The sequence below is a fragment of the Pieris rapae genome, chromosome W (assembly GCF_905147795.1).
Source record: "Pieris rapae chromosome W, ilPieRapa1.1, whole genome shotgun sequence".
NCBI classification, from domain to species: domain Eukaryota; kingdom Metazoa; phylum Arthropoda; class Insecta; order Lepidoptera; family Pieridae; genus Pieris; species Pieris rapae.
Window position 1 is genome coordinate 1,822,020 of NC_059533.1, and position 14,356 is coordinate 1,836,375.

Here is a 14,356-nt window from a genome sequence, read left to right on the forward strand (position 1 = left end):
TTTTCTTAGTTATACTCCATTTGCTATCTCTTTCAGAAGTTCTCTTCTCTGCAATCTTCAATAAGTTCAATTAAATGTTGATTTAAGTAAATAAGAGGGATAAGGGATAAGGAGGGAGGGCGCTACTGAGACGCGGTAAACAACACAGTCCGTATAAAAAGTTACTAAAAATTATAATAAAAGTGAATTTAGTGATAACAAAATCGTACAAATGACTATAAACTAGTGATTAAGTCTATATAGTGAAGGCAAGACTCTAAGTTAACGAATAATACAGAAAAATCCACAAAAATCTGAAGTGTAAAGAAACAACAATTTCGAAGCTCTTCAAGTCTACTCTCGCTAATCCAAGAACTTAAACTGTACCAGTGCTAACTTATGAAAGTGCCGAAGACCCGGAGTGCAAATAAATAGTGGATGGTGAAAATTATCTCGTTTTTTGAGAAACATAACCTCACACCTGAATGAATCTGCAACTTCCCTTGTCATAGAATAAAGAATTGTAGTACAGCGCCATCTATTTGAAAAGGAACGCACTACCTTCGACTAGACTTGTTCGCTACAGAGCGTACAACAGATCAAATAATACTACCCAGTCCTACTAGAGGGCGCCACGAGTATCAAAACAAAAATAGTCACCATGGAGGAAATTATGAAAGCTTTAGAAAATATCCAAAAAGAACTGAACGCACAAAAAATTGAAATTCAGAAAAATGGTGAAAGGGTGACAGAACAAATAACACATAACATAACCAACAAACTAGAAGAAAAATTTACAATTCTGGAAGGAAAACACCAGATCTTGAATGAAAAAGTTGAACAACAAGAAAAAAGAATTCAATTTATGGAAAAACAAGCAAGACAAAGAAATATAATTTTCTTCGGTATTGAAGAGGACGAGACGTCGTACCATAGCTTGGAGAACAATATATTGCACTTTATAAATGAAAAACTGTCCTTAAAACTGAATTGCCGAGATATTCAGGAAACAAAGAGACTGGGAAAGAAAGGTGATAAACCCCGGCCAATAAAGGTGACTTTTTCTACCCTTGGTTTAAAGGTCAGTATTCTCAAGCAAAAAAGATTATTGAAAGATACCCAATACTATTTGAACGAAGACTACCCTAAATACATATTGGAAAAAAGGAAAGAATTACAAGAAGAAGCGAATAAAGAGCGTGAGAAAGGAAATAAAGTCACAATAAAATACGATAAACTCATTGTACTAAAATCAAACAACAAAAGATCACTGGCGAATTCACCAGAGTCAGATCCCAAGTCTCAAGGACTAGTTGGTAACAACACGAGAGCCACCAAGAAAAACAAAATAAACCAATCCAACCCATCTTTACCTCGATCAAACAGTGTCTCAGAAGGAATTCTAAAACCAAGCATACTAAGCTACCTAGCGAAAAATAACGCCAATAAACAAATCAACGACAAAACAGCCAGTAGCTTACACTCATAGCAATTAACAATCCCCTCCCTCAAAGATACAACATCTAATAAATTTCAACTAAACGACGAAAACCATCTTCCAACCCGGCTGGTCACCGTGGAAGATCAAGACCAAAACCCTCTAAAGAAAAAACCTCAACATTCTTCAACGAAAGAAACTAAATCCCTAGAAATACTTAACTCAACTAAAAAGAAGAAAGACCAGCTCTACATATTATCTTACAACGTCAGAACTAAAACAGCTGGTACCTGCTGGCCGCAAATAGCTCAAGATAGAGACTCATGGAGTTCTTTAGAGGAGGCCTTCACCTTCACTTGAGGAGGGGTTCATGCAAAACAAACCTAGTTATACATTTAAACTATTTTCTAAATTAATTGGAAACAAGTGTAATTAATGTCTTTACTGTTATTTCTTTCTTTCTTAAAACTACACATGTAACCTGAAAAAATTGCATGAAATAAAAGGTTTATTATTTATTATTTTTTTAAGTAAATAAGAATTGTTTTGTGTGTAAATGAAATGAAAACCGTAAAAGGCCAGTTAAGAATTATAAATAGATTTTAAAAGTAGAACAAATTGTAATCTAAAAATTAACTACTAATGACTACTTTACAGAAAACTACCTAAAAAAAGAGTGTGTGTACTTACTTATGTACACGCGTTAGAAGATATACTTCTGTGGTGTATGGAAAAAAATAACTAAAATGCAGTAGTGATTAACGATAAATATTAAAATAAATCAAAAAGATTTTATTTAAATAAATAAATTATTAGTAAATACCCTATCACCATCGTATATGAAATTAATTTAAAAACACCAAAATAATATTTATTTATTCACACTGTTTAATTGTACTGTTACTAGAATATACAACTTGAACATAGTTATCGATTTCCATGCCACCTAGACCTAACTTTACGATGTCAAATTTAGGTGTCGGTGTGCGCGCGCAATAAAAATTCACTCTCATCATTTTTCTCCATCGCGCCAAAAGAAGTATAACTTCAACAATGAAAACTATCAATCACTATTCAACACATAAAAAATTAAAAAACGAATTTCTATTACCCAAATACATTATATATAAAAAGTCAACTATCTTATTGCAAATTAATTAAACTCGCTACCTGCTGCACAATATTAAATTTTTATTAAAAAAATATTACATAAATCAAACAATTATAATTATGCATAACAAAAAATATGCTAATCAGACATCATCTACATTTAATTCTTATTCCAGTACAGGAATGCATCCTGTATTCGAATGAGAATTCTCGTCAAGAACAGGTTTCTTGCATCGTCTATTTATGGATCGTCAATGTTTCAATTGGTTTGTAACTTTTCACGTGTAATTAATTAATTTTTAATGGTTTAATGGGTATAATGTCATAGTGTATATGTCACTGGCCTTAGGTCATTTATTTATTTACACTTCGTTGCCTTTTACAAAAATATAGATATAAAAAATGGTTACATAAGTTATTAGGCCACGGGCGGTCTTATCGATAACAAGCGATTACTTCCAGGCAACCCTAATATGGAACAATAAAAATGGAAAACCTACAGAAGGTAAAGTACAAAAAGTGCATAGATATTAACAAAAAAAAACCCAAAATAACATATTTTAACTATGACTAAAACAAAATATAGTAAAATTTTATCCAGATTTGTTTGTATTTCCGTTACTACTTAGAGGACTTTAAGAAAGGTACCATTAAAGAGCCGACAACGCAAACTTGGTGTCGCAGATGTCCATAGGTGGCTTAACTCAAGACTGCTCGTAAGATTTCTATACAATTAAAAACAATTTGGGATTTCATTCCCATTTTTTTTTTATATCATTGAACTCTTAAGTAAATAAAAATATGCAAAATCAAAATTATACAAGTCAGTATACAGAGTCAAATATTTTACGTAAAATAATACAAATTATTTTTATATATATAAAAAAAAAGAAAAATTTTACATGACAGACTTAAAATAAAATACTGTATGCGTATGTGTGATTTTGTCAGATGTGTGTATCTTGAGTTTTTATCGACGCGGTAAATCACCGACTGGCTAATCTTGTTGCATCATGTTCTGTCTGACCTTAAACAAACCAAATATTGTACTAATTTGTAAACATCCGCTTGAGTTTACTATGAAATTTATATTTAACTAGCAGACTCTGTCAAGCTTTGTTGTGGCTAAGGTTTTTGTTATATAACATGGTAGTAAACTATTCAAGGGAAACGGTAGAAGAACCTTTGTGAAAGGTAGATAGCTTATGTGAAACGTTGGTACTTTTAACACAACGCCATCTGTTATAATTGTATCAAATAATAAACAAATATTTGCATGGTATAAATTAAGATGTAAGCTATCCTATCTTTTAAGTTAGATCAAACTGCACACGGTGTGCAAATTTGATTGATATCGTTCGGTAGTTTAGGAGTCCATAGCGGACAAACAAGTAATTTATATATATTAAGATTTACGTACATACAAGTTGACCTTAAAAACTCTGTAATTTTTTCTTGGTTAATAATTGATTTATAGATGATCAGAAATTCCAATGGGATTCGAACGCACTGGGCAATTCAGGAGAAAAAGCTTTTGTAAATGTAATTAAAGTTTAAAAGTGTGTTTATAAAAAGCCTTCTATAGCTTCTGAATTTGTCATATTATTATTAATAAAAATAAAAAATGGATTACTTCGCTTTTTTGTTATCTTTGGAGGATGGCCATGGGGTTCAGTGCACAGGCGGTTTGTTCGTTTATTTGCAATTAATATATTTACAAAGGCATCACGCCTTTAAAAATTTAAATCATATGTATTGTAACCTAATTTTGGCACTGGATATTCAACATAATATCTGCTTACTGAAAGTCGAAGTGCTGGTAAGTCCTGTTAGCACAGGCACTGTTAATACGCAAAGTGGGCCGCAGTATCAACTGCGACATCATTCTATACTCTATTTTTAACTGCTTTAACGAATTATTCACGAAAAAATCTATCGTTCTATCCTGTAAAAGGTAAAGACATACATTTTTAAACTAAATACTTCCGGACATCTGTCTGCGCCATGGCCCTGATCATTTGCCTAAATAGCCCCAGTATTATAGAACTACACACACCTTTGCGGACGAGTGTACACACGATAGTGAAGTATTTGTCCATTCTTTTGCATTGGCGGTAACCAGCTCAATATAACCGAGTCTTCTGTATGCGGGAACACCTTTACATCTGCAGGAGGGCCTGGAACTGTAGAACGATGTAAATTAAGAACAATAATTTGTCACCTAGTTTAATTTATCCTATGGATCTCATTAAATCTGTTTACGTAATGATTAGATTTTAATTGGCTCTGTATGTACGTACTGTCATCGAGCGTAGCGCAGTATATATGTGCTGGGATTCTTAAGCCAGCAGTGGACCTAGCAGCAATTCGCACCGAGTAGTTTCCCGCTCGCAGTCCGGACAACTGCGCCTCACCACTTCCAGCACGCCGGCGTTCCCACACGCCTGATGCACGTTCTACCGACTGGATACATATATCGAATTATTTAAAATGTGACGATGTGTGTCAGGCACATAAGACAGCTTTAAAATAATGTAATTAAATAAACAGATGTACTCTCTGAATACATAAAGGCTTTATTATGATTTAGAGCCTTAAGCTACCAGTACTTTAAACATATTAAATTTGAGATAGTCATTTTCTGTCTAAAACAATCTCAAACAAATGACATAAGCCTTCTTCCTTTACTAATAACGAGCGACGATAGATAATATCTTATTTCTCAATACTTAAAAATTTTTTTAGATTATTATTAAGAACTGTCAACTACAAATTCTTACTCTGTAGGATATCTCATATCCTATAAGCATTCCTCCTCGTTTGTCTAGTGGAGGTGATTCCCACCAGACACGGAGTGATTGTGATGAAAGTGGCTCACAGCGTACATGTTGAGGGGGTGCATCAGGTACTGTAACAAATAAAATTTTTTTTTAATAATGTTATTGGTAAGTGCAGCGTACACCTCAATTTAATTAAGATCATGCCATGGAAATTAAATTAATATGAATGGTCGAGGAAGGAAGGTTCTGACTAACTATTAGCCTTTTTTTTGAAGTCAGTTAAAGTAAATGAAGGAAAGCCTAACACAGTACATATTTGGTTTTTCGCTTGGCATATTCTTGTTTTTAACAGTAAGCGTACATGTTTTTTTAATTAATATGGTAAATGACACAAAAAAGCATAGATAAACATTAAACAATACTGTAGGCTACAATCGAAACGGCAGAAGTATGTCTACAGTATGACATGAGATGTTTTATACATTTCATAAGAATTAAAATGATTAAATATCTAAGAGCTACAAGAGGAGGCTGATAAGGCACCCTAAGTCATATGTAAGAAATATACCACTTTCTTATGAAATAGCCTTTTCACATTGAGAGTGTTATACTAATAGAATAAAAGACGCCTTAAGAAATTATACGTTTCTTTTCTTAATAATCTTTCATTTCTCACAGAGAAACCTCTGTACGAACACTATAATTTAAATGTTTAATAAACCTATACATTCTGAAACATAGGTAATACCGTTTCCTATATTTATTATGAGGGCTGGTGTAGTCCCAATTACTTATATTCGTTTTAAAATACAATCGATAGTTGACAACCAATATATGCAACGTTACCGATTCGTATAAGACTCTTGTGCGAAAAGAACACTAAGCTTCAAACAAAGATATATTTTAACATCCCTACAATAACAGAGTCATTGTAAAAACAATTTTGAGGATATGATAACACAAAGCTTTCTTGCTAGATACATATTTTGTAATTCTATTTATTACCTAAATAAACTGTACCATAATATATCTATTGTTACAATAATTCATTTTAAATTATTTATAAACGTTGATAAACGTTTTTTACAGAAGTCGAGCCAAGTCTAACAGACAACTACACCTGCACAGTTCGGAATCGTTGGGGTGAAGATCACGGTACTTGGGAGTTGATGGCATTGGCTCCACCATCCCCACCACGTCTTACCCTTTCAAGCGCATCACCAACCGTTCTACTTCTTGCGTGGGACTCTTCTAGAGCTCATAGTAAAGTATTCAGTTTATGTTATGTTGTCTGGGGACTCTTAATATAAAATAATTTGAAAAATGGTTTAATTTGTTACCCCTGGTTATTTCGGTCACATAAGTAATAAGCTTTGTATTACTTAATAATGAATGCTAGAAAGTTAAGAATACGAAAATATTAATGATAATTACTCCTCCTTTTAAACCTAAATATATAATCTTCATCTTATACATATTAATTATATTTTTGTGTTTTAATGTATTAATAATATAAGCTGTCATTATTGTACAAAAAATGCCAATTTGACTATTTTTAAGGTTATAGCTTAGAATACGCGCGAGGTGAAGCTCCATGGCAGTATCGTTGGGTTTGGGGCGAAGCACGAAGTACGTCACTACGTGGACTGGCTTGTGGAGCCTCCTACCGAGTGAGACTGCGAGCTATGGGAGATGCTGGAGTGGCAGTTAGTGACATACTACGTACTGCAACACCTGGTGGATGTAAGTATGGCCATTTATTATATTATAAATAAGACGACAACTTTCAAGGCATTTTTTTTACAATATAGCTTTTTTTTAGGAAAGTGTTTCATGATCCTATAAGTTGTAGTTGCATATAAATTATGTATGTCCGGATAAGTTCCAAATAAGCTATTTATTACTTTTTGTTAGGATAAATAGTATTTTTGCGTTTCACGACTGTCAGATAGCGCTATACGTCATGAAATGTGAAGTATCTTATTTGGAACTTTTATCATTCAAATAATTTATGTGTTGCATAGCTATTTGGCACTTTATCCATACATTGTGAAACAGGCCCTTAGTCATATAACATCAACTTTTTCTATTAAGCGACTCTCTTGAATGCCAACATTTCTGGGAATTTCGTAATGCCTCCAGCCTCATCATATAGAGTTTATATTTTTCAGTATCAAAAGCAGCACTTGAGAAGCAGCTGATCAGCACAAATAGCACCTGTGTTAAATTGAACATGCTGACCTGGGACTGTAATGGCTGTCCGCTGATTCATTTCATTATATCCATCCGAGGGTTTGAGGAGTTTTCCTGGAAGTCGGAGAGCGTAGAATTGGAGGCTAGTCCAGTAACTTTCTGTACTCTTCGACCAGCTACCTGGTACCATTTGAGGATCGTTGCAACTACCACAGCTGGAGTCACTACAGCAACATATTACTTCGCTACACTTACGGAGGGAGGAGGTAAGCACGTTTAAGATCGTAAGGAATCTCAAATAATAAAAGCAAATTAATCTCATACAAATTATTACAAATCATCGTGTATTATGGTTTCTAAACGTTCTCTGGAATTTGTGTAATCACATAATCAACAGATTTTTTTCTTCTTTTCTGTTTCATATTACAAATTAATCTTCAATATATTGGATTACCTGTGTAAGATTATTTTGCCTCTCAAAGTTTACAATTTGTAAGTACAATTAAAACATAAGTAATCACCATAACTATGTGAATGCTTTATACTAGATCGCATACCAGCACCAGCGCAATTTCCATCTGGTGGGGAAGACATTGTTAGCAATGGCGGTGGAGCGGCTTTGTTGGCAGCTGTAGCCGCATTTGTCACAGCTCTCATGCTACTCGCCGTAGTTGCGTATAAGCGAAGGTAAGTGCTGACAGATGAAATATGCATCTTCATCTTAACGAATTCATGAAGAAAACAAAAATAAACTTCCATACGATATAATTAATGTATATGTATATACGCTTGGCACAATTATTAAGAAAATATAATTATAGAATACTGCCACTGTGAACTTATTTTTTTTACTTAGCCTATCTCTTTAGTGGTTGTATGGAACAATCCAATATATGGAACATTTTGCTATGCAACCTTTTTCAGAATAAAAATATAGTGCTTATTAATACTGGAGTATTCTCTCCATAAAAACCTTCCTCAGTAATCAGATAAAAATACTCGAACTGGCCCAGTCGTTCTCGCGTTTTGCACTTGGCAATATATTGTTACGAGCTAGGGGATCGGATAGAAAACGCCGTCGAATTATTCAAGGGTTTATTTCAATAAAATCTATGAGGAATTCGTTAACACTAATATCTTGAAATTACGCACAAAAAAAAGCACTAATAACACACACAATGAAACACTGTCACTAATCACTTAAATCACTCAGTATTTTATCACAGGTTCGCACTTATTCGCACTTTTTCTCTTCGCTGTTTATCGCTTGGAATCGCATTCAAAACTGAACTGAGTGATCGCGTTTTGGCTCGCTTATATATCCCTGGGAAGAATCTCGAACGATGTTTCCGATGTTTACGAGAACTTTCTAGGCGGGAGCGCTACTGAGTAGCGATCGCCTAATTCTAGAACGCGCGTACTTGCTATCTCTTTCGCACATTGCTACGTGCTTGTCGTACGACGTTCTAGAGTTCTCGGTCTAGCTTCGAGAAGGTTCTTGTCTTTTCTCTCTTTCGCGTATCAAACAGTGCTTGTCCCACACCTAGAAAATTCGTTCTAGAATATTCCTTCATCAAAGGGTTATAACCAGGCCTGAAAACGCCTGAAAACGGGTCTGCTGAAAAGTGTACCATTCATCTATACGTGTTCTGAAACCGACTGAAAAAATGTTTCAGCCTCCTGAAAACTACGGCAACATTATGTAAATTTTGATTTTCTAATATGTGATTGACCCTCTCCTGAAACGGTCATAAATCATATTTCAGCCTGCTGAAAAGTTCTCTAAGTAGTGGAAAAATCTAAAAACATTGCAGTTGACCCGTCTTCGTAACACTACCCTCTCCTTAGACATGCTCGTCCCGAGCATCATTACTTCCTTTATAGAGCGCCAATCGATTTATGTGAACGACTTTCGGTTTGCTCCTTAAACCACTCATTTTCTTTATCCGGTAAGTAACGTCATTAATCTTCGTGACTATCGTGTATGGACCGTCCCAGTCGGCTTGAAGCTTTGGTGATTTTCCTTTGCGTTTTGTCGGGTTATGGAGCCATACCTGCGAGCCTTCTTTAAATTCTATGTGATTCGTCTTCCTGTCATACCTTATCTTCGTAGTCTCACTTATTTTGCTCTGTGATGCTCGTACGTGTTCATGGATTTCATACAGTCTATTACGCAGATCCGCCGCATATTCTGTAACAGTCTCCGGGGTGTCAGGTGGTCGTCCAGTTACAATATCCGCTGGTAATCTAAGTTGTCTCCCAAACATGGCTAAAGCAGGTGTAACGTTCGTTGTTTCATGAACCGCAGACCGGTATGACATTAAAAATAACGGAATATACTTGTCCCAGTCCTTTTGTTGGCTGTCCACCAATTTTGCCAAATGCCTTTCCAAGGTTTGATTAAAACGTTCCACCATTCCATCTGACTGTGGGTGATATGGAGTAGTCCGCGTCTTATGAATTCCCATTAGCCTGCATACTTCTTGAAACAGTTGAGACTCAAAATTTCTACCCTGATCACTGTGCATCTCCAAGGGTACTCCAAATCTAGAGAATACGTCATTTACATTTTACGCTGCTCAAAGATAATGTAAACGAGTGCAAGGTCAGTTTTACATTCCGACCCATTGGTGCCGACGATATAGTTAGAATATTTAGAACTATTGATATTAAGAACACTACCGATCTTTGGGGTATTTCTGTAAAAATAATTAGTAGCATAATTGATATAATTGCCCCCCATCTAGCTATAATTTTCAACAATTGTATCGAAAGTGGGGAGTTTCCCGATCTTATGAAACATAGTAAAGTAATTCCTTTATTTAAAGCAGGTAATATGTCCGACCCCAGTAACTTTAGACCTATTTCCGTACTACCTACCTGTAGTAAAATCTTTGAAAAAACTATATTAAATCAACTTGTAAGTCATTTTAACGCAAACAAATTATTACACAATAATCAGTTCGGTTTTACCAAGGGTCGCTCGACAGCCGATGCCGGCGTTGAGTTATATAGATATATAGTTAAGGCTTGGGAGGAGTCGCATGACGCCTTAGGTGTTTTCTGCGACTTATCCAAAGCATTTGATTGTGTCCAACACGAGACCTTAATCGGGAAACTCCGCCACTATGGCATCAAGAATACCGCACTGAATCTTCTGACTTCGTATTTACATGGTAGAACTCAGAAGGTCGAAGTGAATGGTAAGAGGTCCTCTGGGTCGGCAGTGGATATGGGGGTACCACAGGGCTCAATTCTTGGCCCTTTCCTCTTTCTTGTTTATATAAATGATCTACCATTCATGGTAGAGAAAAAACATCAGATAGTTTTGTTTGCAGATGATACGTCCTTGATTTTTAAAATCAAAAGACAAATGACCAATTTTGACGATGTGAACAACGCTCTCTCTTCGATTGTCCATTGGTTTAGTATGAATAACCTTCTGCTTAATGCTAAAAAAACGAAATGCATTAAATTTTGTGCAAGAAATGCGAGGGTTATGGGTACTAGACCAATTATAAATAATGAGGAATTGAATCTGGATGATACAACTGTATTTCTTGGGATCACCTTGGATTCAAAACTTCAGTGGTCCCCTCATATCAACGGATTGGCGAAGAGACTTAGCTCTGCAGCTTACGCGGTTAAAAAAATTCGCTCACTGACTGATGTCGATACAGCTAAACTTGTTTATTTTAGTTACTTTCACAGCTTAATGACTTATGGCTTATTGTTATGGGGTCACGCTGCTGATGTCGAATCTGTTTTCATTCTGCAGAAGAGGGCTATTCGTGCAATCTATAATTTAAAATGTAGGGAATCTCTCAGAGATCAATTCAAGGAAATTAATATACTTACCTTTCCCTCGCAATATATTTATGAAAATATTATGTTTGTATACAAAAATAGTGATAAATATACTAGATTAGAACATACGCACAATGTCAATACTCGGAACAAACGCAGGCTGCAATTTCCCCGTACTAGACTATGTAAAGTTAGTAATTCTTTTTTGGGGAAAGGGATACTCTTCTTTAATAAAATCCCAGAGGCTCTTCTCTCTTATCTCTGCCTTTTAATAAATTTAAGAAATGTATTAAAGAAAAGCTGTGTAAAAAGGCTTACTATAAAGTTATTGATTATCTAGTTGATAAAAGGGCCTGGGACTAGTGCTGGGCAGGCTGCCTCTAATTAATTTGATATATTTGTTTTAAATATTGTTTGATGATTTGCTTTTTTAAAAGAGTACCGAGAGTTTTTTACGCCGGCTTTTTCTCTCGGCCTACACCCTCTGTCTTTGCCGATGAGTAGGGATGCCTACAAGTTTGAATTGATTGACGTGGAATAAGTGATACCTAGAAGATCTTATGTTCCAAAATAAACGTATTTTATTTTTATTTTATTTTACAAGTATCTCAGCTACTGTAGCTGCCTCTTGATTAGGAATAGCGAATACTTCGGGCCACTTTGTAAAATAATCCATAACAACCATGATGTACTTATTTCCTTTTTCTGTTAATGGAAATGGTCCGGCTATGTCAACTGCTATCCTCTCCCATGGTGCTCCGACATTGTATTGCTTCATACTCACTCTAGTTCTCGTCTGTGGGCCTTTAACAGCTGCACAAGCTTTACATTTCCGAATCCAGTCTTCTACATCTTCGCGGCAATGTATCCAATAAAATCTCTCTTTAATTTTCAGAAGAGTCCTTTTCACTCCTAAGTGCCCGCCTGACGAGCCATCATGATACATTTCCAATATGTTGCGAACCTTGGATCTTGGCACAACTAACTGCAGATGAGATGCATCCCCTCGAGTATTTTCCCATTTGCGACATAATACTCCATTGTGAAGAACTAAGCTATCCCATTGAGCCCAGTAACTCTTGGTCGTGGTGCTAGTAGATGCAACGTCATTCCATCGCGGCTTGATAGCTGAAAATTGCATCCAGTCCAGAATTGGTTTAATGTCAGAATCTTGTTGTTGCTCTTCCTGAATTAATTTCCCACACCAATCTGGACTAATGGTGTCTGTCCTTAGTATCCTTATACGGGCAACCTCTCTACCTTCGTGTCTTGTACAATGTTTGCAATCGTCCTCACATGGCCTTCGAGACAATGCATCTGCGTTCCCGTGGGCTCTGCCCTTGCGATGTTCGGTAGCAAAGTCATACTCTTGCAGTTGTTCGATCCATCGAGCCACTTGTCCTTCCGGATTCTTGAACTGAAGTAGCCATTTTAATGCAGCATGATCTGTTCTAAGACGGAACTTCCGACCTAACAAGTATTTGCTGAAGTGCTGCAGCGTCTTCACAACAGCCAGTAGTTCCCTCCGAGTGACACAGTAGTTCCGTTCTGGTTTCGACAACGACTTGCTGAAGTAGGCTATTACTTGCTCGTGCTCACCTTTTACTTGTGATAGTACACCTCCAATGCCAATTCCACTGGCATCTGTATCTACCACAAATTCGCCATCTGGATCCGGGTAGCCTAGTATCGGAGTCTCACATAGGTGGTTCTTGAGCTCATTGAACGCATCTTCGCACTCTTTGTCCCATGTGAATCGCCTCTTTTCTTCGGTGAGTCTGTGAAGTGGTTTTGCAATATCCGCGAAATTTTTCACGAATCGTCGGTAGTAAGAACATAAGCCTAAGAAAGCGCGGACTTCAGTTTTATCTTTAGGTACTGGCCACTCCTTTACCGCAACTATCTTATTGGGGTCTGTTCGAACACCATCCTGCGATATAATGTGACCCAAGTAGCTGACTTCTCTTTTGAAAAATAAACATTTCTTAGCACTAAGTTTCAAGTTGGCTTCCTGCAGTCTGGTGAGCACCCGTTGAAGATTCCGTATGTGATCATCGAAGTCTTTCCCAACGATGACTACATCATCCAAGTACACTAAGCAGGCTTCTCCTATCAGCCCTGACAGTACTTTCTCCATTAGTCTTTCGAAAGTGGCAGGTGCATTGCAAAGCCCAAACGGCATAACTTTAAATTGCCATAGTCCTTTTCCAGTTGAGAACGCTGTCTTCTCTTTATGACTTGGGTCTATCTCCACTTGCCAGTAGCCACTTTTCAAGTCTAAAGTTGTAAACCATTTGGCCCCACTTAAAGTATCCAAGGTGTCATCAATTCTAGGTAAGGGATAACTGTCCTTCTTCGTGATATCATTAAGACGACGGTAGTCGACGCAGAACCTTAAACTGTTATCCTTTTTCTTGACTAAAACTACTGGAGAACACCAAGGGCTAGAAGATGATTCAATGACATTATGGTTTGACATTTCCGCAATCATCTTGTCTATATTCTTTTCATATGCGACAGGTACTCGTCGCGGTCGCAAACGTATTGGTGATTCACTTCCAGTCTCAATTTGATGTTTGACTACTCCTGTTCTTCCTAAATCTCCATCGTGTGTAGCAAACATGTTTGAAAATGTATTCAATAGTTTCTTTGCTTTCGCAATTTCTTCTTTCGTCAAAGTTTCCTTACAGTCCTCCAATACTGCTTGAACTATCTCGCGTTGTTTACTGACTGTATCATCTGCAGTGATAGCTCTATAGACGTCGTAACCACTTTTCAACGTGTTGCCCTTTAGAGAAACTACCTCATCTCTATGCTTGAATGTGCCGTTCTTCAGATCAATCTTACAGTTGTAATGCTTCATGAAGTCTAAACCGATAATACAGTCATCCACAATGTCAGCAATTACCACCTTGTGTCTGTATGATCTCCCACCAATCTTGAAGGTAGCGATACCTTCTCCTCGAACGGTTATGTGCTGGCCAGTAGCTGTAAGGAGCTGTACATTTTCACCAGAAAGACTTTTGTAAAATGATTTCAGAAGTTGGTA

At 36.4% G+C, this 14,356-nt stretch overlaps 1 protein-coding gene across 1 annotated transcript; it reads left to right on the forward strand.

The window, feature by feature from the left end:
• Positions 1-112: 112 nt before the first annotated feature.
• On the forward strand, positions 113-1,926 carry LOC123690462. Its single transcript, XM_045633891.1, has one exon. The coding sequence runs from the start codon at positions 641-643 to the stop codon at positions 1,466-1,468; it is 828 nt and encodes a 275-aa protein (XP_045489847.1). The 5' UTR covers positions 113-640; the 3' UTR covers positions 1,469-1,926.
• The last annotated feature ends 12,430 nt before the right edge of the window (positions 1,927-14,356 follow it).

What these genes read in the sequence shown, in the direction of transcription:
- LOC123690462 (XM_045633891.1), top strand. Translation starts at nt 641, where the DNA reads ATGGAGGAAATTATGAAAGCTTTAGAAAATATCCAAAAAGAACTGAAC.